Here is a 25,831-nt window from a genome sequence, read left to right on the forward strand (position 1 = left end):
CCCCCAGACCCCCCGTGGTTGGTGAGGAGTGTTGTCGATGTCGGATGCCGCAGTGGTCTTGTGGTCTGGTCGTCAACCGAAGCCGACGCGGTGTATGGGTGATACAGAGGTCTAGTGATAGGGATCTGTGAAAAAATTAAGTGATAAGGATTTTAGATTTTGATAAGAAAAGTGGATTTATGATAAGGATGGTGGATTAGTGATAAGGATTTTGGATTTCTGATAAGGATTCTGGGTTAATGATAAGAATAGTGGATTGTGAATGGTGGACAATGTGCGACAACTGGGTAACTTCGTCAGGTATGCAATCCGACTGCGTCGAATCGCGGACAGCGTTCATTACTGTCACCGAGAACGGAAAAATTAATTACTTGAAAAAAAATTCAAAACATTTCGGGCTTCTATGCAAATCATATAGCAATCGTCTTTTAAGGGTGTCTAGCAGGTCAGTCACCTCAGTGGTCCGAGTAGGCAATCCGACTTCGTCGGATAGCAGACAATATGCGTCGGCCGGTCGTCAGGTATGCAATCCGACTGCGTCGAATCGCGGACAGCGTTCATTACTGTCGCCGAAAACGCGAAATTAGGTAATAAGTTTCATGAAAAAAATTGTAACATTTCGGGCGTCCATGCAAGTCATATAGCCGTCGTATATTTTTGAGTGTCTAGGTGGTCAGTCACCTCAAATGACGTTCACCGTAATAATAAGGGTAGGGTGTCTAGCAGGTCAGTCACCTCAGTGGTGTGGGTAGGCAATCCGACTTCGTCGGATAGCAGACAATATGCGACGGCCGGGTCACGTCGTCAGGTATGCAATCCGACTGCGTCGAATCGCGGACAGCGTCCATTACTGTCGCCGAAAACGCGAAATTAGGTAATAAGTTTCGTGAAAAAAATTCAAAACATTTCGGGCTTCTATGCAAATCATATAGCAATCGTCTTTTAAGGGTGTCTAGCAGGTCAGTCACCTCAGTGGTGTGGGTAGGCAATCCGACTTCGTCAGACTGCAGACAATATGCGTCGGCCGGGTCACGTCATCAGGTATGCAATCCGACTGCGTCGAATAGCGGACAGCGTTCATAACTGTCGCCAAAAATGCAAAATTAAGTAATAAATTACGTGAAAAAAAATTATGCAAAATTCAAAACATTTCGGGCTTCTATGCAAATCATATAGCAATCGTCTTTTAAGGGTGTCTAGCAGGTCAGTCACCTCAGTGGTCCGAGTAGGCAATCGTCGGATAGCGGACAATGTGCGACGGCTGGGTAACTTCGTCAGGTATGCAATCCGACTGCGTCGAATCGCGGACAACGTTCATTACTGTCACCGAAAACGGAAAAATTAATTACGTGAAAAAAATTCAAAACATTTCGGGCTTCTATGGAAATCATATAGCAATCGTCTTTTAAGGGTGTCTAGCAGGTCAGTCACCTCAGTGGTCCGAGTAGGCAATCCGACTTCGTCGGATAGCGGACAATGTGCGACGGCTGGGTAACTTCGTCAGGTATGCAATCCGACTGCGTCGAATCGCGGACAACGTTCATAACTGTCACCGAAAACGGAAAAATTAATTACGTGAAAAAAAATTCAAAACATTTCGGGCTTCTATGAAAAACATATAGCAATCGTCTTTTAAGGGTGTCTAGCAGGTCAGTCACCTCGGTGGTCCGAGTAGGCAATCCGACTTCGTCGGATAGCGGACAATGTGCGACGGCTGGGTAACTTCGTCAGGTATGCAATCCGACTGCGTCGAATCGCGGACAACGTTCATTACTGTCACCAAAAACGGAAAAATTAATTACGTGAAAAAAAATTCAAAACATTTCGGGCTTCTATGCAAATTATATAGCAATCGTCTTTTAAGGGTGTCTAGCAGGTCAGTCACCTCAGTGGTCCGAGTAGGCAATCCGACTTCGTCGGATAGCGGACAATGTGCGACGGCTGGGTAACTTCGTCAAGTATGCAATCCGACTGCGTCGAATCGCGGACAACGTTCATAACTGTTCATAACTCCCCGGGTCATCCGCACCGACGCCTTACCTACCTACCTACCTACAGAGTTGAAAACTGGCGTCGAATCTATGACTCTTAAGCCGTTTCGCCGTCCCGGCGAATCGCGAACGCGGTCCCGGCGTCCGCGGAGGGCTTTTGAGCCGGCGATCTCACCGCATCGGGCAGCGGACGACCGGCTGGTTTTTTTCGAAAACGCGAAAAAATCGGACCCTCCGACGCACGTATTTATGCCTGTATATAGTAATACCTACTCGACGGCGGCGATATCGGCACTCCACTCTCGGCGTCGTCCCGGACGAAGTCCGGCCGCCCGCGGCCTAGAAATTCAGCGGGGAACGCGAATATCACGTCGGCGGGGAGGTGAGACTTTCGAGAGAGCGGTGAGACGCGACTTTAGTCGAAAAACTCGGAAAACTCGGTAAGACGGCGACGACGCCGCGCTTTTCGCTATCGTTCTCTACGCCGCGGCGCTCTAAGATATTCAAGTACGGCCGCGCGCGGCCTATAAATTTAACGGGGAACGCGAATAAGTCGCGAACGGGAGGTGAGACGTTTCCAAAACAGTTAAAACTCGACTTTTCGAAAAAATTATCGAAAAACGCAGGCGACGGCGGCACTCCTATCGCACGTCGTCTCGGCCGCGGCGGGACGGGCCGAGACAAAGTACGGCCGCGCGCGGCCTCACAATTTAACGGGGAACGCGAATAAAGTCCGAACGGGGCCGTCCGAGGTGCGCGAAGGCGTTAAAACACTAATTTTGAAGAAATTTTGAAAAAATTCATCAAAAGTGATAAGGCGGAAGTGATAGCGAAAGGAAAATAACGAAAAAAAAAAAACGTGAAAAAAAAATTCCGGATTAACACGGCCGCCGCAAATTATCTCTCCAATCCCGGCGGCCGGCATCGAAACCACGACCCCCGGATCATCCGCACATACGCCTAAACCTACCTACCTACCTACTGAGTTGAAAACTGGTGTCGAATCTATGACTCTTAAGCCGTTTCGCCGTCCCGGCGAATCACGAACGCTTTCCCGGCGTTTGCAGAGGGCTTTTGAGCCGGCGATCCCACGGCTTCGGGCAGCGGACGACCGGCTCCGCCACTCCCGGACGTCAAAAACGCGATATTCGTGAAAAAAATCGAACCTTCCGACGCACGTATTTATGCCTGTATATAGTAATACCCACTCGACGGCTGCGTTCTCCGCACTCGGCTCTCGGCGTCGTCCCGCGGACCCGGGACTCGTACCGGACGGAGTACGGCCGCGCGCGGCCTATAAATTTAGCGGGGAACGCGAATAAGTCTTCGACGGGGAGGTCCGACGTCTTCAAAAGGGGTGAAACTCGAATTTAAAAAAAAAAAACGTCAAATTTTCGTCAAATCCGTATATCACGATAAGGCGAAAGTGATGGCGAAAGGAAAATGACGAAAAAAAAAAACGCGAAAAAAAAAAATTCCGAAATATCACGGCCGCCGCAAATTAACGAAATTCCCGGCGGCCGGCATCGAAACCACGACCCCCGGGTCAACCGCACCGACGCCTTACCTACCTACCTACCTACCGAGTTGAAAACTCGTGTCGAATCTATGACTCTTAAGCGGTTTCGCCGTCCCGGCGAATCGCGAACGCGGTCCCGGCGTCCGCGGAGGGCTTTTGAGCCGGCGATCCCACCGCTTCGGGCGGCGGACGACAGGCTCCGCCACCCCCGGACGTCGAAAACGCGATATTCGCGAAAAAAACTCGGACCCTCCGACGCACGTATTTATGCCCGTATATAGTAATACCTACTCGACGGCGGCGATATCGGCGCTCCGCTCTCGGCGTCGTCCCGCGGCCCCGGGACTCGTCTCGGACGAAGTACGGCCGCGCGCGGCCTATAAATTTAGCTGGGAACGCGAATATCGCGTCGACGGGGAGGTGAGACTTTCGAGAGAGCGGCGAGACGCGACTCTAGTCGAAAAAGTCGGAAAAATCGGTAAGACGGCGACGACGCCGCGCTTTCCGCTATCGTTTTCTGCGCCGCGGCGCTCTAAAATATTCGAGTACGGCCGCGCGCGACCTATAAACGTAACGGGGAACGCGAATAAGTCACGAACGGGGAGGGCGGACGCCTCGAAGAGGGCTAAAACTCGAATTCTCGAAAAAAAAGGCAAAAAACGCGCGCGACGGCGGCGCTCGGTCCGCACGTGATCGCCACCGCGGCGGGCCCGCCGGGAAAAGAGTGCGGCCGCGCGCGGTACGTAAATTTAGCGGGGAACGCGAATAAGGTCCGAGCGGGGCCGCCCGGGGACCCCCGGGGGGGTAAAACTCGAAAACGTGAAGAAATTTTGAAAATCTGGAAAAAAATCGCGAAAAGTGATAAGGCGGAAGTGATAGCGCGGCGACGGCTCCGCCGCCGCGTCCCGACCGTCCCATTGGCGGGTTCTCTGTTTTCCCTCCATTATCCTCTATGCTGGTACGGGAAAACGCCATAGGGGGCGCCCTCGGGTTTCTGTTTTATACTATAAGACTAGCTCTCCGAGCGTCGCTGGGGGAGACCCCCAGACCCCCCGTGGTTGGTGAGGAGTGTTGTCGATGTCGGATGCCGCAGTGGTCTTGTGGTCTGGTCGTCAACCGAAGCCGACGGGGTGTATGAGTGAAACAGAGGTCTAGTGATAGGGATCTGTGAAAAAATTAAGTGATAAGGATTTTAGATTTTGATAAGAAAAGTGGATTTATGATAAGGATGGTGGATTAGTGATAAAGATTTTGGATTTCTGATAAGGATTCTGGGTTAATGATAAGAATAGTGGATTGTGAATGGTGGACAATGTGCGACAACTGGGTAACTTCGTCAGGTATGCAATCCGACTGCGTCGAATCGCGGACAGCGTTCATTACTGTCGCCGAAAACGCGAAATTAGGTAATAAGTTTCATGAAAAAAATTGTAACATTTCGGGCGTCCATGCAAGTCATATAGCCGTCGTATATTTTTAAGTGTCTAGGTGGTCAGTAACCTCAAATGACGTTCACCGTAATAATAAGGGTAGGGTGTCTAGCAGGTCAGTCACCTCAGTGGTCCGAGTAGGCAATCCGACTTCGTCGGATAGCAGACAATATACGACGGCCGGGTCACGTCGTCAGGTATGCAATCCGACTGCGTCGAATCGCGGACAGCGTTCATTTCTGTCGCCGAAAACGCGAAATTAGGTAATAAGTTTCGTGAAAAAAATTGTAAAACATTTCAGGCGTCCATGCAAGTCATATAGCCGTCGTATATCTTTGAGTGTCTAGGTGGTCAGTCACCTCAAATGACGTTCACCGTAATAATAAGGGTAGGGTGTCTAGCAGGTCAGTCACCTCAGGGGTCCGAGTAGGCAATCCGAATTCGACGGATAGCAGACAATATGCGACGGCCGGGTCACGTCGTCAGGTATGCAATCCGACTGCGTCGAATCGCGGACAGCGTCCATTACTGTCGCCGAAAACGCGAAATTAGGTAATAAGTTTCGTGAAAAAAATTCAAAACATTTCGGGCTTCTATGCAAATCATATAGCAATCGTCTTTTAAGGGTGTCTAGCAGGTCAGTCACCTCAGTGGTGTGGGTAGGCAATCCGACTTCGTCAGATAGCAGACAATATGCGTCGGCCGGGTCACGTCATCAGGTATGCAATCCGACTGCGTCGAATAGCGGACAGCGTTCACAACTGTCGCCAAAAATGCAAAATTAAGTAATAAATTACGTGAAAAAAAATTATGCAAAATTCAAAACATTTCGGGCTTCTATGCAAATCATATAGCAATCGTCTTTTAAGGGTGTCTAGCAGGTCAGTCACCTCAGTGGTCCGAGTAGGCAATCCGACTTCGTCGGATAGCGGACAATGTGCGACGGCTGGGTAACTTCGTCAGGTATGCAATCCGACTACGTCGAATCGCGGACAACGTTCATTACTGTCACCGAAAACGGAAAAATTAATTACGTGAAAAAAATTCAAAACATTTCGGGCTTCTATGCAAATCATATAGCAATCGTCTTTTAAGGGTGTCTAGCAGGTCAGTCACCTCAGTGGTCCGAGTAGGCAATCCGACTTCGTCGGATAGCGGACAATGTGCGACGGCTGGGTAACTTCGTCAGGTATGCAATCCGACTGCGTCGAATCGCGGACAACGTTCATAACTGTCACCGAAAACGGAAAAATTAATTACGTGAAAAAAAATTCAAAACATTTCGGGCTTCTATGGAAATCATATAGCAATCGTCTTTTAAGGGTGTCTAGCAGGTCAGTCACCTCGGTGGTCCGAGTAGGCAATCCGACTTCGTCGGATAGCGGACAATGTGCGACGGCTGGGTAACTTCGTCAGGTATGCAATCCGACTGCGTCGAATCGCGGACAACGTTCATAACTGTCACCGAAAACGGAAAAATTAATTACGTGAAAAAAAATTCAAAACATTTCGGGCTTCTATGCAAATCATATAGCAATCGTCTTTTAAGGGTGTCTAGCAGGTCAGTCACCTCGGTGGTCCGAGTAGGCAATCCGACTTCGTCGGATAGCGGACAATGTGCGACGGCTGGGTAACTTCGTCAGGTATGCAATCCGACTGCGTCGAATCACGGACAACGTTCATTACTGTCACCAAAAACGGAAAAATTAATTACGTGAAAAAATATTCAAAACATTTCGGGCTTCTATGCAAATTATATAGCAATCGTCTTTTAAGGGTGTCTAGCAGGTCAGTCACCTCGGTGGTCCGAGTAGGCAATCCGACTTCGTCGGATAGCGGACAATGTGCGACGGCTGGGTAACTTCGTCAGGTATGCAATCCGACTGCGTCGAATCGCGGACAACGTTCATAACTGTTCATAACTCCCCGGGTCATCCGCACCGACGCCTTACCTACCTACCTACCTACAGAGTTGGAAACTGGCGTCGAATCTATGACTCTTAAGCCGTTTCGCCGTCCCGGCGAATCGCGAACGCGGTCCCGGCGTCCGTGGAGGGCTTTTGAGCCGGCGATCCCACCGCATCGGGCAGCGGACGACCGGCTCCGCCACCCTCGGACGTCGAAAACGCGAAAAAATCGGACCCTCCGACGCACGTATTCATGCCTGTATATAGTAATACCTACTCGACGGCGGCGATATCAGCACTCCACTCTCGGCGTCGTCCCGCGGCCCCGGGACTCGTCCCGGACGAAGTCCGGCCGCCCGCGGCCTAGAAATTCAGCGGGGAACGCGAATATCACGTCGGCGGGGAGGTGAGACTTTCGAGAGAGCGGCGAGACGCGACTTTAGTCGAAAAAGTCGGAAAAATCGGTAAGACGGCGACGACGCCGCGCTTTCCGCTATCGTTTTCTGCGCCGCGGCGCTCTAAAATATTCGAGTACGGCCGCGCGCGACCTATAAACGTAACGGGGAACGCGAATAAGTCACGAACGGGGAGGGCGGACGCCTCGAAGAGGGCTAAAACTCGAATTCTCGAAAAAAAAAGGCAAAAAACGCGCGCGACGGCGGCGCTCGGTCCGCACGTGATCGCCACCGCGGCGGGCCCGCCGGGAAAAGAGTGCGGCCGCGCGCGGTACGTAAATTTAGCGGGGAACGCGAATAAGGTCCGAGCGGGGCCGCCCGGGGACCCCCGGGGGGGGTAAAACTCGAAAACGTGAAGAAATTTTGAAAATCTGGAAAAAAATCGCGAAAAGTGATAAGGCGGAAGTGATAGCGCGGCGACGGCTCCGCCGCCGCGTCCCGACCGTCCCATTGGCGGGTTCTCTGTTTTCCCTCCATTATCCTCTATGCTGGTACGGGAAAACGCCATAGGGGGCGCCCTCGGGTTTCTGTTTTATACTATAAGACTAGCTCTCCGAGCGTCGCTGGGGGAGACCCCCAGACCCCCCGTGGTTGGTGAGGAGTGTTGTCGATGTCGGATGCCGCAGTGGTCTTGTGGTCTGGTCGTCAACCGAAGCCGACGGGGTGTATGAGTGAAACAGAGGTCTAGTGATAGGGATCTGTGAAAAAATTAAGTGATAAGGATTTTAGATTTTGATAAGAAAAGTGGATTTATGATAAGGATGGTGGATTAGTGATAAAGATTTTGGATTTCTGATAAGGATTCTGGGTTAATGATAAGAATAGTGGATTGTGAATGGTGGACAATGTGCGACAACTGGGTAACTTCGTCAGGTATGCAATCCGACTGCGTCGAATCGCGGACAGCGTTCATTACTGTCGCCGAAAACGCGAAATTAGGTAATAAGTTTCATGAAAAAAATTGTAACATTTCGGGCGTCCATGCAAGTCATATAGCCGTCGTATATTTTTAAGTGTCTAGGTGGTCAGTAACCTCAAATGACGTTCACCGTAATAATAAGGGTAGGGTGTCTAGCAGGTCAGTCACCTCAGTGGTCCGAGTAGGCAATCCGACTTCGTCGGATAGCAGACAATATACGACGGCCGGGTCACGTCGTCAGGTATGCAATCCGACTGCGTCGAATCGCGGACAGCGTTCATTTCTGTCGCCGAAAACGCGAAATTAGGTAATAAGTTTCGTGAAAAAAATTGTAAAACATTTCAGGCGTCCATGCAAGTCATATAGCCGTCGTATATCTTTGAGTGTCTAGGTGGTCAGTCACCTCAAATGACGTTCACCGTAATAATAAGGGTAGGGTGTCTAGCAGGTCAGTCACCTCAGGGGTCCGAGTAGGCAATCCGAATTCGACGGATAGCAGACAATATGCGACGGCCGGGTCACGTCGTCAGGTATGCAATCCGACTGCGTCGAATCGCGGACAGCGTCCATTACTGTCGCCGAAAACGCGAAATTAGGTAATAAGTTTCGTGAAAAAAATTCAAAACATTTCGGGCTTCTATGCAAATCATATAGCAATCGTCTTTTAAGGGTGTCTAGCAGGTCAGTCACCTCAGTGGTGTGGGTAGGCAATCCGACTTCGTCAGATAGCAGACAATATGCGTCGGCCGGGTCACGTCATCAGGTATGCAATCCGACTGCGTCGAATAGCGGACAGCGTTCACAACTGTCGCCAAAAATGCAAAATTAAGTAATAAATTACGTGAAAAAAAATTATGCAAAATTCAAAACATTTCGGGCTTCTATGCAAATCATATAGCAATCGTCTTTTAAGGGTGTCTAGCAGGTCAGGAGAGAAAACTCGAAATGTGAAGAAATTTTGAAAATATCGAAAGAAATCGCGAAAAGTGATAAGAAGGAGTGATAACGCGGCGACGGCTCCGCCGCCGCCGGGAGACCGCCCGTCGAATTCTTTCATTGGTAGTCTCTTACGCTGGTTCGGAAATTCGCCACAGGCCGCGCCCTCGGGTTTCTGTTTTATACTATAAGACTAGCTCTCCGAGCGTCGCTGGGGGAGACCCCCAGACCCCCCGGTGTTGGTTATGAGTGTTTTCGATGTCGGAAGCCGCAGTGGTCTTGTGGTCTGGTCGTCAACCGAAGCCGACGCGGTGTATGGGTGATATGATAAGAACGGTGGATATTGATAAGAAAATTGGATAAGTGATAAAGATTTTGGATTGCTGATAAGGATGTTGGATTAATGATAAGAATGGTGGATTTGTGATAAGGATAGTGGATTAGTTAACAGGAGAGCTGTAAGTTTTTTACTGCCTTCAAAAACGCCAAATCAAGTAATAGAATTCAAATATTTCGGATAATCATATAGCCACCTCGATTTATTTGGGGTCTAGCTGGTCAGTCACCTACCTCGATGTTGGACTTATATGTCTCGGCAACAGGTATGCAACGTTCAAAACGTGAAAACGTGAAACCTGAAAAAAATTTTAAAACAATTCGGGGGTCCATGAAAATCATATAGCCGCCGTCTTTTTATGGGTGTCTAGCAGGTCAGTCACCTCGAATGACGTTCGCCGTAGTAATGAGGGTAGGCTATCCGACTTCATCGGATAGCGGACAATGTGCGACGGCCGGTTCACGTCGTCAGGTATGCAATCCGACTGCGTCGAATCGCGGACAACGTTCATTACTGTCACCGAAAACGGAAAATTAAGTAATAAAATTCAAAACATTTCGGGCTTCTATGCAAATCATATAGTAACCGACTTTTTAGGGTGTCTAGCAAGTCAGTCACCTCAGTGGTGCGGGTAGGCAATCCGACTCCGTCGGATAGCGGACAATGTGCGACGGCCGGGTCACGTCGTCAGGTATGCAATCCGACTGCGTCGAATCGCGGACAACGTTCATTACTGTCACCGAAAACGGAAAATTAAGTAATAAAATTCAAAACATTTCGGGCTTCTATGCAAATCATATAGCCACCGTCTTTTTATGGGTGTCTAGCAGGTCAGTCACTTCGAATGACGTTCACTGTAGTAATAAGGGTAGGAATCCGACAATGTGCGACGGCTGGGTTACGTCGTCAGGTATGCAATCCGACTGCGTCGAATCGCGGACAACGTTCATTACTGCCGCCGAAAAAAGAAAAAAAAAGAAAAACATTTCGGGATTCTATGCAAATCATATAGCCATCGACTTTTTAGGGTGTCTAGCAGGTCAGTCACCACAGTGGTCCGAGTAGGCAATCCGACTTCGTCGGATAGCAGACAATATGCGACGGCCAGGTCACGTCGTCAGGTATGCAATCCGACTGCGTCGGATAGCGGACAGCGTTCTTTACCGTGAAAATAATTTTAAAACATTTCGGGGGTCCATGAAAATCATATAGCCGCCGTCTTTTTATGGGTGTCTAGCAGGTCAGTCACCTCGAATGACGTTCGCCGTAGTAATGAGGGTAGGCTATCCGACTTCATCGGATAGCGGACAATGTGCGACGGCCGGGTCACGTCGTCAGGTATGTAATCCGACTGCGTCGAATCGCGGACGGCGTTCATTACTGTCGCCGAAAATGCAAAATTAAGTAATAAATTACGTAAAAAAAAATTCAAAACATTTCGGCTTCTATGCAAATCATTTAGTAACCGTCTTTTTAGGGTGTCTAGCAGGTAAGTCACCTCAGTGGTGCGGGTAGGCAATCCGACTGCGTCGAATCGTGGACAGCGTTCATTACCGTCTCCAAAAATGCAAAATTAGGTAATTAATTACGTAAAAAAAAATTCAAAACATTTCGGCTTCTATGCAAATCATATAGTAACCGTCTTTTTAGGGTGTCTAGCAAGTCAGTCACCTCAGTGGTGCGGGTAGGCAATCCGACTTCGTCGGATAGTGGACAATGTGCGACGGCTGGGTAACTTCGTCAGGTATGCAATCCGACTGCGTCGAATCGCGGACAACGTTCATTACTGTCACCGAAAACACAAAATTAAGTAATAAATTCAAAACATTTCGGGCGCATATATTCAAGCCTGTATAAGATAGTAATAGCGACACGACGGTGGAGCTCTCCGCGATGTCAATCGGGCAACGGGACTCGTCGAGAACGAAGCGCAGCCGCGAGCAGGCTATACATCTAGGAGGGAACGCGAATAAGATTTCAACGGAACTGTACGAAAAGGAGGTAAAACTCGAATTTTGAAAAAAATATTAAAATTTTCGTTAATTACGAATAATATAGGCAGAAGTGATAGCAAAAGGTAAATAACGGAAAAAAAATATGGATTATCACGGCCGCCGCAAAATATCTTCAATTCCGGCGGCCGGCATCGAAACCACGACCCGGGTCATCCGCACATACGCCTAAACCTACCTACCTACCTATCGAGTTGATAACAGGAGTCGATTCTATGACTCTTAAGCCGTTTCGCCGTCCCGGCGAATTACGAACGCGGTTTCGACGTCCTTCAAAGGGCGTCGTAAAGGGGGACGCGATCGCGTCGGGAAGCGGACGACGTGCTCCGGCGTCTTCGGACGTCGAAACGGCGAGATTCGCGAAAAAAATTGAACCTTCCGACGCACGTATCTAAGCCTGTATATAGTAATACCCACTTGACGGCGGCGCTCTCCGCACTCGAAAAAGTCTTCGACGGGGAGGTCCGACTAAAAAAAAGAACGTACAATTTTCGTTAAATCCGTGTATCCTGATAAGGTGAGAGTGATAGTGAAAGAAAATGACGAATAAAAAAAACGTGGAAAAAAAATTCCGAATTAACACGGCCGCCGCAAATTATCTTCAATCCCGGCGAATTGCGAACGCGGTCTCGACGTCCGCAGAGGGCTTTTGAACCGGCGATCCCACCGCTTTGGGCAGCGGACGACCGGCTCCACCACCCTCGGACCTCGAAACCGCGATAACCTCCGACGCACGTATTTATGCCTGTATATAGTAATACCCACTGGACGGCGGCGATAGGGCACTCTGCTCTCGGCGTCGTCCCGGGGCCCCGGGACTCGTCCCGGACGAAGTACGGCCGCGTGCGTTCTGTAAATCTAGCTGGGAACGCGAATAAGTCGTGAACGGGAGGTGAGACGTTTCCAAAACGGTTATAACTCGACTTTTCGAAAAAATTATCGAAAAACGCGGGCGACGGCGGCACTCCTATCGCACGTCGTCTTGGTCGTGGCGGACTGGACGAGACGAAGTACGGCCGCGCGCGGCCTCAAAATTTAACGGGGAATAAGTTCCGAACGGCGCCGTCCGAGTTGCGCGAAGGCGTTAAAACACGAATTTTGAAGAAATTTTGAAAAAATTCGTCAAAAGTGATAAGGCGGAAGTGATAGCGAAAGGTGAATAACGAAAAAAAAAAACGCGAAAAAAAAAATCCGAAATTAACACGGCCGCCGCAAATTATCTTCAATCCCGGCGTCCGGCATCGAAACCACGACCCCGGGTCATCCGCACATACGCCTAAACCTACCTACCTACCTATCGAGTTGAAAACTGACGTCAAATCTATGACTCTTAAACCGTAATGCGCAAAAAAATATATCCCTCCGACGCATATATTCAAGCCTGTATATAGTAATAACGACTTGACGCCGCTAAATTAATTATTGTTGTTAATCAATTACTTATTTAAAAACAATATTAGTAGGATAAAAAAGAGAGTTCTGGAACCTCAACCTGCTGGCACAACCCTATACCTGATGGCACAACCCGTGAAGCCCGTTTTGCACAACCCATATACATCTATACACCTCTGCACAACCCATATACATCTATACACCTCTGCACAACCCATATCACATACGTACACGAGATTCCCCTCGCTACCCCGCTCTTCGTATACCCCCCACCATCAATCACGCACTTGTACGATATTCCCCCCGCCACTCTTCCCTATCAATTAGCCGCCGAAAATAATTTAAAAATTTTTTTGCCGAACCGGGATTTGAACTCGAACAGGTCGCTTCCCATACGACAACCACACCACTGCGCAACTTACTCGCTTATGATTACAATGTATATTCTATCTCATTTAACTGGTGTTTACGACAATCGTTCACATACGTACGAGATGTATAATTTCCCCCACCACCACCACCACAACCACTATACCTTACAAAGGGCCGCCGCGAACGCGCGCGAGCCCGCCACCGCGTTATCAGTTATCACAGTGACTTGAACATATAATATTCTACTGATATTTCTAACAATAAACATTCAACACACTGATATCATTATTTTGAAATATGACTCGCCCAACTGAATTTTTCCGGTGAGTACCACTAGTTTTTTTTTTTTATAAATTATTCTGATACCTATTTTTTATAGGACTATGATATCAAACGAAATCGTATATCCATCCTCCTCCGAAGATGAAGAAGAAGAATATAGATCACCCATAGTATCATTAGCACTGACAATGGATGCATATCAATTACAGGATATTATGTGTTTTTATTTAAAATTAGCGAAAACTCACATTGAATATTTTAACCTTAATAATCATGAAGATCCATTTATTTTTGACATTAAATTGGTGAGACAGGTTAATAATTTTATTTCAACTAACAATGTACACGAAAATTTATTATGGTGCGAGAGAACCAATTGTCATAATAATTTCATTGCGACGACTCGTAAAATTATTAGAAAGTTGAGATTTAACCCCCTGTCAATAGCTTTAGGAATAGCCCGCACAACACGCGTATTACCGATAATTAGAGCAAATTATTTTTGTTATACATTTAAAGAGTTAACTTATATATTATATGTCACAAATCTAAATAAAAATGAAACGGAATTGATTTTAACATTATATTTAGAAACAAAATACGTCACAGAGACTGACGACTGGTTGGAACATACCACGAAATATTTCTGTAGTAGGATTAAGTAGGATTAATAACCGTTGCCAGACAATCTTCAATTTTATGAACCCAAATAAAATTATGTTAAGTTCTGAAAAAAAACTTTTCCAGCAGTATACAGGTCAACCGTCAACCATGCTAGGTATAATAAGAGAATTTAAAAAATGCGAAACTTGTGGGCGCCGCCTACAGATATGGGTAGGAACGAATGAGTTAAAAAAAATGCAAGGTTTTATGCCTGTAGACTTAGATGCAGCAGAAATAGAATTATTAACGTCTCGAATATTTAACATGATAAGTGAATTGTAGATAAGTAAACGATGTTTATACAGATACTAATAAACGCTTATTTATAACTATTTACCACGCTTTTTTTTCTCCCCTTACGTATTTACATATTTATAATATTCAGGTATATACATATATATATATATATCAACTTGAATACGTTTGTATTAAGCTAAGTACCGAAAATGTATCGTATTTATTTCAAATGGAACATATCATATGGGAAGTACTCGAGATGAATAACGTGTGTAATACGACCTAAAGTTTTGCTACAGGCATACAATATTTCTATTTTCCTAGGACGTGCAATATACATAGCCAAAAATAGTGGTGCACATGAATTAGAGATTTATTTGAAAAACATGTATCCAAACACATCCTACACACCTGATAGGAAAATGTGCTATACCATACAACTGATACTACACACCACTAGTTTGTTGGCTAGAGGTTTAAGATCTTCCTCCGCATTAATATATATAGTAATAATTTTAAAAAAATGTGTGATCTCAACAGTTCATGAACTATTACTAGGTATGTATCTATGTTTGATAAATGAAGGTGTTAACATAAGGAATCTCTTATTGTATTATTATTATTACATTTGTATGATAATACTGTTTCTCATCAAAAACATATCTTTCGAACTCGAATTAGTCGTATCCAGAGCTTCTCGTAGACTGTTCAATACGAGAACCTACACGAAACTTAACACTATGGACGCTGATTCGAGTAAGTATCATTATTTTTTAATATTTATATTATTTATATTTTTAAGAATTTAATTTTTAATTTTTTTATAGTCTTAGAAGTAATTGAGAGGTATTTCCGTACCTCTCTAGAAAGTTTAATGACACCTCACTGTGAGGTGTCATTAAACAATCACCGACATTTTAATGAAAATTGTTTTGCATGCAAGGAAAAAAAAAAAAATTCCATACCATGTACCACATGTCGCGGAGACCCGAGTGGCGTGACTTTGTTTGGGGTAAATTTAATTTAGATTTGAGCTCGAATTTAAATTTTATTAAGTATGAATTAGTTAGATATTCTATTTGTGACTTTGAATATTTTTTCCGTAAAATATTTCAACAAACATATGAATTACAATGCGACCGTGGTCACCGGATCTGGAACAATAATCTGTTATACGGAAGTGTGATATGGCCACAAGGTATAATAAGACAATATTGGGCGGGTGTATTATTAAAAATTAGACGATGTAGGGATTACAATATAAAACATTTAGAATTAAGAGAGACGACTGTGGGAACAAATTATTGGGGGCTTTTACTGTACAAAATTTTAAAATTAAAATGTAGACCTAACTTAGATAGTATTATTAATAATTTAGAATATTTAGATTTAGCTGTAAATAATGTAAATAGTCATGCACATATTAATAGTGATAATAATAATTTAGCATATAATCTAGATGTAGAATTAGGTAATTTAAGTTTTAACAGTTTATTAAATTTAAGGGAGTTTACATTCGGGTCAAGTCGCTTCGAAAACTGGAATAATGGCTATCCGAATTGAACCTAATTATGGTTTTTTTTTTTTTATGTCTAGTTCCTAAATATATTTCCTTGCATGCAATTAGTATATCGCATCTAGAAAAGGTAACTATACAATCTTTCATTATACGTTTAAACTCGATTTTATAGTATTTTTAAAACAGGCGGCTTGAACACTTTACCATACGGATATTGACACACCCGATATATACAACAAACCGACGACCCTGTATTATTCATTGTATAACTGAGATTTGTGGTGGCAGCGGCGGCGGCGGCGGCGTCGGCGACGGGTCTTAGGTAGGGATTTTTTGAATGAATGAATAGTCGCTATTCATTACTCCCCGTAGTTGATGATATTTTGTCGTACCATATTAACCTATATCTCTCTCGATCGCTCTGTGTCAATACTACGCACGTAATTATCATATAACGTTTTAATTTTCCTTGTTCATTTATTTTAAAATGTTTAAATGCGAACATTGTTTTTTGAAATTCGTATACAAGTCAAATTTGATCGCTCACCGAAAAACACATCTCGAAATGTTTAAATGTCGACAATGTCGATCGCTCTGTGTCAATACTACGCACGTAATTATCATATAACGTTTTAATTTTCCTTGTTCATTTATTTTAAAATGTTTAAATGCGAACATTGTTTTTTGAAATTCGTATACAAGTCAAATTTGATCGCTCACCGAAAAACACATCTCGAAATGTTTAAATGTCGACAATGTCCTTAGGAATTCACGGTGAAACGTAGTCTAACTAGACACGAAAAAAATCACAACGCCGAGCGTATCCCGTGTATTAGGTGTGGTATTACGTTCAGTTATAAGACCAGTCTCAATAAACATTTGAAAAATGCTCATGGTATGTATTTTTGTATCCACTTTAAATATTTATTATTATTATATTTCAAATGTTTTATCAGGTATAGTACAAATCGCGCCACACGTTTTTGTGCCAGACTTACAGCCTGGTCCATCATCCGTTCGTAAAGATTGCGTATCAACTGCACGAGATAAACAAAATGTCCGCTTATCACCCATTCAAGATAACGCGAGGGACGAATTTACGAGTAACGCGAATGAATGCTGGGAGGTTCTAGACGATATTGATCTTTTCGGACAAAATGATCGCTTATCACCAGAACGAGATAACACGATGGACGAATTTTGGAGTAACGTGAATGACGCTGAATGCTTGGAAGTTCTAGACACCGTTGAGAATCTCGGACTTTATGATTCTCAAGGTTAGCATTTTTTTTTTTTTTTATAAGCGTGCTATAAACTAATTAGTTTTTTTTTTAAAAATAAAAGATTCATACACTACGCTCGTTAATGGCAAACGTGTCTCCAGTGCAAATACAACGTCGGCTGTTAGGCTAAAAAAATTACGTTTAAATCTCGTAAAGTCTTCAGGATTTACACAAATCTCTACATCATCAAATCATACAATTACCTGGTATTACGTGAAAAATACCAACAATATTCAAAACTATATCTACTTTCTTGATTCAATTAAATCCGAACTAATCAGTTTACTAAAATCAATTGTGAGTAAAAATCCGATCAAGTTTAATTTAAAGCTTGAGGTGACATATAATATACCGAATGTGGAATATTCATCGGAAAACCGTGCTTTTAAAACATCGGCTAAGGCGATTTTCTGTGATACCGGAGTACAGGAAATTGTTGAAGAGGCATTCGCTAAATTAATGAAAGAGCAAGACGAGTATACAAGCAAGGGTAGTGGTTTCACATTACAATGTATAGACGGTTTAATGTTAGGTGTATATAAATATAAACCTATAGGCGGCTCATCATACATACAACTACCAGGCGCGATAGAAAATAAAAAAGCTGTGATTAATCCGCAGAACTTAGACTCACAATGCTTCAAATGGGCGATCCTAGCAAAACATGTTACAGGAAATAATAAACATCGTGTTGGTGATAATTATTTTAAACACCAAGAAAAATATAATTTTACAAATCTATCATTTCCAACACCACTAAATCAGATTAAAATTTTTGAAAAAAATAATCCAAACGTCTCTGTCAATGTTTACGGTATCGATAAACAATTTCAACCACCGAAATTTCCGGAATATAAAGTATTTCCACTAAAAGTAGTACATGAAGAAAAACCCGATCACTTCGATCTTTTACTAATTTCAGACCAGGACGATAACACACACTATAGTTACATCTCTAATTTTTCAAGACTCATTAGCACTCTAAAAACCAAACATAATGGACAGTTAATTTTCTGCAAACGGTGCTTTACATCATTCGATAAACAACAATACAAATATAAATTAAACGGAGTTGCAGGACTTGAACAACATAAATTAATATGTGGGGAACACAAGCCCATACTACCTCAGTTACCTGAACCCGGATCAATACTCGAGTTTACTGCATGGGATAAAACGCAACGTCATCCTATAGTAATTTACGCGGATTTCGAAGCAATTCTAAAGAAAAGTGATGAGAAAATTGGAGAAAAAACAACAGCTTTTCAAGAACACGAGCCCATGAGCTATGGGTTTATGGTTAAAGCAAATGAAGAAATACCAGTGGAACTACTTGAAAAATTCGGAATTCCGACATCGCCTGTAATTTACCGTGGAAATGAAAATAATAAAGACGTGGCGAGACATTTTATAGATAGTATTGTGAATATAGGTCAAAAAATTGAAAAACTACTCAAAACAAACACCCCTATAATTTTCACTATTGAACAGCGGAGAACACATGAAACATGTAATACTTGTAATTTATGCAAAACCAAATTTTCTCATGAAAATCATAAAGTGGCTGATCATTGTCATTTATCAGGGAAATTTAGACAATCATTATGCAATACGTGTAATCTTAAACTTCAAACACCTAACTTCGTACCAGTATTTTTTCATAATTTATCAAATTATGATGCACATTTTATTGTCACTCGTCTCGGGTATGATACAAACTCTATCTCGGTAATACCAAACAGCGAAGAAAAGTTTATTACGTTTTCAAAATACATTAGCAACTTCTTCACATTAAGATTTATCGACACACTAAGATTTATGGCCTCCAGTTTATCAACGCTTTCAAAAAATTTAATTACACCAGGATTTGAAAAGTTTAGAGACAGTGCAAAACATTTTTCTACACAAGATTGACCACTAGTTACTCGTAAGGGGGTATACCCGTATGATTACACAGATGAATGGGATAAGCTTGAAGAAACCAGTTTACCGGCGAAAAAATATTTTTACAGTACATTGGACGAATCACATATAAAACATGAGGATTTTGAGCATGCAAATACAGTTTGGAATCATTTCAACTGTCAAACACTCGGGGAATACTCTGATATTTATATAAAAATCGACGTGCTGCTGCTGACTGATGTGTTTGAAAATTTCCGAGATCTCTGTATAAGAACTTACCATCTGGACCCATCATTTTACTACACAGCACCGGGATTTAGTTTTGACTGTATGCTGAAATACACGGGTCAACAACTTGAACTGATTTCGGATTATGATATTTTGTTAATGTTCGAGAAAGGTGAGGTCAGGTTATTTATTAAAAAAAAAATAAAAAATAATGTGATAAAATATCTGTTTTTATTATAGGAATTCGTGGCGGCTTGACCCAGGCGAGCATGAGATATGCAAAGGCGAATAATGAAAAGACACCAGATTATGATCCAACACAACCAAAATCATGGCTTGTTTATCAGGATTGTGAGTATAATGTTATATTTAATTTAATATTAAATTTATTATATTACTTAAATTGCAGGTAACAACTTGTACGGTTACGCAATGTCACAATTCATGCCATACGGAGGATTTAAGTGGGTTGAGCCGAAACTAGAGGGGTTAAATGATTTAAACGATAGATCACCAATTGGGCGGATGATGAGGTCGATATATCATATCCAAAAGAACTTCACGACAAGCATAATGATCTGCCATTCCTACCGAAAAATAGTATTCCACCTGGTTCAAAAGTTAAAAAACTTATGGCGACTTTAGAATCAAAGAAAAACTATGTGATTCACTATCGGAACCTGCAGCAGGCTATAGCCAACGGACTCGTTGTGGAAAAAGTAGCATATTTATTTTATTTATTTTATTTATTGCATAAGTAGTATATATTTGTATGTTCACAGCCAGCTTTTCCACGGTAAAAATTTTTTTTCAAGGGGGAATGTCCCCCTTGGAGCACTCAGATTTACCGTGTAACACATTTCACACTGATTGTTAGTAAATTTTACCTCAAAAAAATGTACTGTATTTCATTTTTACTCATGTTGGTTACACTGATTTTTTTAATAATGATAAAAACATTATTTATTATTTACAATAATTTTAAGCTGATTGCTGATTATTTTTTTCATATTCAGTTACTAATGATCCATCGTTCACTCAAGTCGTGTCTCATTTTTCTTTATTTTCTCAAAGTTTTATTAAATTGTATAAGTTATTTAATTTCTTCAAAAATGAATTTTTAAAAATGCGCAAACGATGTCCAGTCATTGGTCGATCAAATACGATTCAATTCAACGCCAGCGTATCCAGAATTCTCTGCATTTGTATCTAGGTTACGATCTTTTAAAAGTTTTCCTCCAAATACCGGTCAGAATAAGTACAAGCTCTCAGAATGCGGATTTTACTATATCAATCTCGATGACGCAGTTCAATGTCATTGGTGTGGAGTAATTCTACATAGTTTTGAAATCGATGATAATTGTTTTATAGAACATACCCGATTCTCACCAAAATGTTTATATGTATTATTAATGAAAGGTAATCAGTTTGTTCAAAAAGTCTTAAGTAAATATTGTAAAACCGAAGTTATTTGTAATTGTGAAACCGGTTCGTACGACACCATTTGTTAAATCATGTTTTTTTTATATAATATACTGTTTATAATATTTGCTCTATTGAATAAAAAAAAAAAATAAAAAAAAAATTGAATGTTTTATCTTAAATGTTTTATTATTCGATTTAATATCTTGTGGACGTATAGCCTAGCGGGTTAGTGCGTATATAATAATTTAAAATGTTTTTCAGGTATCAGGTTAGTAAGTATATGTAAATTCCCTCTCTAGTATGCACTAATTCGCTAACTGTACGTTCACATTTTTTGCATTTTTTTTTTTATCCGAGTTTTTAGTATATAATATGACTGCAAAGGAAAAAACTAACAGTCCAATGTATAACTCCTAACAGTTATATCCTACTTTTTATTATGTACTTTTTTAGCAAAAAAAAACTTCATTATGAGTCCACCAATAATTGTCTGTAAGTCTACATTCGACATCCGAGCTTTTAACAAGAAAAGTATTACAGTTGGATTACTAATTAATAAGCAGATTTCAATTATTTTATTATTAGAATGTAAACTTTCAAAGAAAATTATTACATTAAGTTTAGAAGAATGGTTCACACTGATGTCTGAATCTAATTACAATTCAATTATTAATAACCTAAATACCAGGGTGAGGCGTGTAAAGATTACCGATTCCTTTTCATATTCAATTAATGTTAAACAGAGTTCAATTACCCTACATCTAAACGAGGAATATATTACCTTGACACACGTAGATTTGTACCGGCTTCGTCAATTACAGAATTTGATTGATTTGTATGTGGTAGACAAGCAAAAACGTTTAGCAAATTATCAAATTACTTTCAACACTGCATATGACCTAATTAAAAATGATGTCCGTGGTCTGCCATCCACTTGCCAAAGGAACGAATTTACCAACCAATATATTCAAAACTATGATTTTAATTATTATAATCATTTACAGAACGATGACACATCATTTTTATATGAAATATTACAATTTCATTTTAACACATTGTCCGATATGATTTTACAAGATCTAATAATATAAAATATATAAATATGTTTAATAATTATTTATTTAAAAAATAAAACTTTTTTATTCAATAATAAACTTGCTTTTTTTTCTTAAATTACATGTCACCTTTAATCATAAAGAATAGTTTTAATGCGTTTTAGTTTCAAATTTTATGTTTTCAGTAAATAAGTAGATTAAATTTTGATAGTACAGAATTGATAGCAATGTTTCAATTAGAAATTTTTTTCTCAGACATACTATATAGTTTATAGGTTTATGTTTTCCAAGACCTTTGAGTATTGAACAAATAAAAACATACATGTATAATAATATTTTGTTTTATTAAATGAAACTCATTTTTCCGTATAATAATCAAACAACCGTCTTGCTTTTAATAGTTTGACGCTTTGGATCGGTTAGTAATTTATCAAATATAATTTGCATTGTCTCATTAAGACCAGTATGAAGTGTTTGATCTTTTGATTCGTCGGTCGTGTACAATCTAACAGTAGCTTCACTGAACTTCCATCTATTACAACAAATTATTTTATTTTAAAACAAAAGAAGTAAATAAAATCAGTAAAAAAAAAAACAGATTCAGCAATAGTTATTAAATTTAAACCAATGTATTTACCTGTCCTTTACTGGTACATTCTCGATGTTAGTAACCTTATAATGACTTAGCACCCAAAGATCCTTTCCTTTTTCTTCAAAAGGCGTCTTTATTGTCACAACGCCATCTCCTTGTCTGAATGTTAGCGAATTAAATACTTCAACATCAAAATCTTCTGATCTCAAGCGTTCGCTGATATTATCTCTGTATGATGCATTCTATAAAAAAAATAAATTATTTATGCTATCATTAGGAAAAAATATTATTTTTATTACCATTTTATTCTGCTTCTTTTTCATAGGTTTTTTAACACTTGTTTTTTCTGCAGAACGTTTTAATCCAGGTTTTGTTTTTGAAAAAGACGGTCTTATATCAATTGATTCGCTAAAATGTTCATTCTGTGAAACATAAAACATAGTATATTATTTTTTACTGTTTTTTTTTCCATTATATATTTTTTCTATGTCCCAAGAATTATACCCAAAGCGTTGAGTAATGTTACGACGCACTTCCAATATACTATGTTATAATCAGTCATTTAATATTATTTTAAGAATTATAACCATAGCGTTGAGTGGTGTTACGACCGGCCTCCAATTTTCTATGGTTATAAGATATTTACTAAGTAGTTACTAACCTCTGAATCAGTTGAAGCAATTGTACGGTACGACATTTTATTTTGGTAGTATTTCTGTTGAACTGAGCTTCTTGTCCTGGGATGAAATCTTGAAGACTGGTGAATATTAGAGAATTCCCTCTGTCTTTTATACACAGATTTTTACCACTACTTCAATAATTAAGTATACAAATGGTCATAGCCTTACATTATAGAAACCTGCTAAAACATGAACATACAGGTACAACAGCAAAATCACATTACATGACTTTAAATTGACGCTAACATAACCTATCCCAGCCAAATGTTTATGACATTCACCTTTTACCATGGTCAATACCCTCCTTGAATAAATTTCTACAATAACCTTACCTTAGATGGGTGCTGAAACATGTTCATATACAACAGCAAATTACATTACATGAATTTAAATTATTACAAACAGGATTTAAAATAAATTAGAATGTATACATTCATTCTCAAAAACCAATTACATTATATGAATTTTAATTGTTGCTAACATAACCTGTCCAGCCAAATGTTTTCACATTTACTAAATGTCAATGCTTAGAATGTATTTATTCATTCTCAAAAACCAATTATATTATATGAATCTAAATTGCTGTTAATATAACCTGCTCAGTCAAATGTTTTCACATTTACTTAATGTCAATGCCATTATAATATTAAAACAGGATGTAAAATAAGTTGAAATGTTTAAATCCATCACAAAAAATTCTAATGAGAGAAGAGAGGGTTATTTTCGGGTATAAAACCCAGAATTTCTTAGCTTATCGTCATCAGTTCAAGCAACAGCAGTTCCAAGAGCAGCCAGCAGCAGAACAGTCTTCTTCGCCAAAACAACAGCCAGCCAGCAGTTTACCAAACATCTTCAACGGCCAGTCAAAAGATTGTCAAAACAACTCTAACAAATAGACCAGCCATCATACTTAGAAAAAGTACCTCAATTTCTACAAGCTATGTAAGTACTATTTTTTTTTTTTTTTTATTGTTATTTATTAAATTTAACATCATACTTCTTTTTTTTTAAAAATAAAATAGAATAATAACAATTTATTGTTGTAATGATAATACAGTTTTATAATATTACTATGGGTATTGAGTGTTTAGACTTAAAGATTTTTTTTCATAGATTATTTAAAATAAAAACATTAAAATAGAAGTAGTTGAAAGACGGTTTCTCAACTCTCACTTTTAGTCACTACTATAATATAAGCTGTTTTCTTTTTTTTTGTTAAGTTATGATCAAGTAACAATAATACGTTATAATTACACCATAGAGTAATAATACTAAAATGAATTACACCACGTACACAGTATAGAAGATGACTGATGTACCATACTATCATAGATTTACATAGATAAGATAGAACATCGGGCTTATCATTCATCAATAATATTGATAATTATTACCTAACCTCAAAAATCTTTAATAGTCAATCTCTTTCATGATAATAACTATAGATACCGTTATCTAGTAGTTGTTGCACGATACCTTGTTTTTATCAATGTTAAAATAGTATAGCTGATTATAAATATTTGTTATAGATAACGTGATTGTTGTATTACACGTGTAATATTATCTTACGTAAAATGTTTTAATATAAAAATTTTTTTTTATTTTATTAAAATATTCAATAATGTTTAATGACTGTATAAAATATATCCTAAAACGTATATTATATACATATATAAATTTAAATTATTTTTTCTATAATGTTTTTTTTATTGCTTTTACGTTAAGATTATTCGAAAGCTGCTGTCGCACGTTGATAGTAAACACGTAGTTGCTTTCGTGACAACGTAATGTTACCGTACGAACTCTACGATAGTTACAATCGCCCTATCTACTATTAACTAACATATAAACTATCACGTTTTTTTCTATTATCGTGTGACGTAGCTTCACTAGCAACTAAAATTTTATTTTTTATGATATAAATGCTATATTGTCTAATTTTTAAAGGTTTTTTATTTAGCTTTGAATAATATAATTAGTTATTATTATATATACGTATATACGTACATTCGTTGTTTTATAAATAATCGCTTTAAATAATTAGATTTATATAATATTTTATATTTTATACTAATGTATTTAGTCAAAAATTACAGATAATGAATTTTTGGTATTCATATGATTTTTGTAATGAACAAATTCAATATTATGGACAACAAATTGTAACCTTAACGAAGATGATTGATGAAAATAAGATTAAAGAAAGATATGAATATAAAGATCTCAAAAAAAAAATTAAAAACCTGAAATTTATTATTTATTTAAGTAGAACAAACTCTAACCCAAATTTTTCTTATATAAAAGACTTAAACGCAAAATTAGTTTTATTAAGAGAAGAAAAAATGGATATATGTAAAAAATATAGTGATTTATATGTTACAAATTTTCGTAAGCGAGAACACTGTTTCGGTAAAAGGTTAGATTTTATTACAACAGCAGAATCTAAGCGCGAAAGATTTAGATCAGGTTAAAATTTTTTTTTTTAAATTTGTTATGAATAATTAGTAATAATATTATAAGTTTATATTTATGTATATAGGTATTCAATGTAATTTTCTTTTTTATAGTTTATAATATAGTATTGTTTTTTTCATTTACGTTATTATTAAATTATTCGTTAGTTTCTGCAAACTAAATATAATCATTGAAAACTATAATTTATACACGATCTACCATCATAGTTAATTTTTAT

General features: G+C 40.0%; 1 protein-coding gene and 1 pseudogene across 1 annotated transcript; one reads left to right on the top strand and one right to left on the bottom strand.

Annotated features, from left to right (window-relative positions):
- The first annotated feature begins 19,400 nt into the window (after window positions 1-19,400).
- On the top strand, window positions 19,401-21,286 carry LOC132932649 (uncharacterized; annotated as a pseudogene).
- Window positions 21,287-22,192: 906 nt separating this feature from the next.
- LOC132935200 (uncharacterized) lies at window positions 22,193-23,671 on the bottom strand. The gene is made up of 4 exons (XM_061001675.1): window positions 23,121-23,671; window positions 22,759-22,881; window positions 22,505-22,701; window positions 22,193-22,399 (listed from the first exon to the last, which is right to left on the bottom strand). Exons 1-4 carry the CDS (start codon window positions 23,154-23,156, stop codon window positions 22,243-22,245), a joined length of 513 nt encoding a protein of 170 aa, XP_060857658.1. The 5' UTR covers window positions 23,157-23,671; the 3' UTR covers window positions 22,193-22,242.
- Window positions 23,672-25,831: the final 2,160 nt, after the last annotated feature.

This window comes from Metopolophium dirhodum, chromosome 1 (genome assembly GCF_019925205.1).
Source record: "Metopolophium dirhodum isolate CAU chromosome 1, ASM1992520v1, whole genome shotgun sequence".
Taxonomy (NCBI): domain Eukaryota; kingdom Metazoa; phylum Arthropoda; class Insecta; order Hemiptera; family Aphididae; genus Metopolophium; species Metopolophium dirhodum.

What these genes read in the sequence shown, in the direction of transcription:
- LOC132935200 (XM_061001675.1), bottom strand. Translation starts at nt 23,156, where the DNA reads ATGTCGTACCGTACAATTGCTTCAACTGATTCAGAG. An exon ending in AAAAGAAGCAGAATAAAATG is followed by an intron (nt 22,702 to 22,758) that starts GTAATAAAAATA and finishes TTTTTTTTATAG; the next exon opens with AATGCATCATACAGAGATAA. An exon ending in AATGTACCAGTAAAGGACAG is followed by an intron (nt 22,400 to 22,504) that starts GTAAATACATTG and finishes TTGTTGTAATAG; the next exon opens with ATGGAAGTTCAGTGAAGCTA.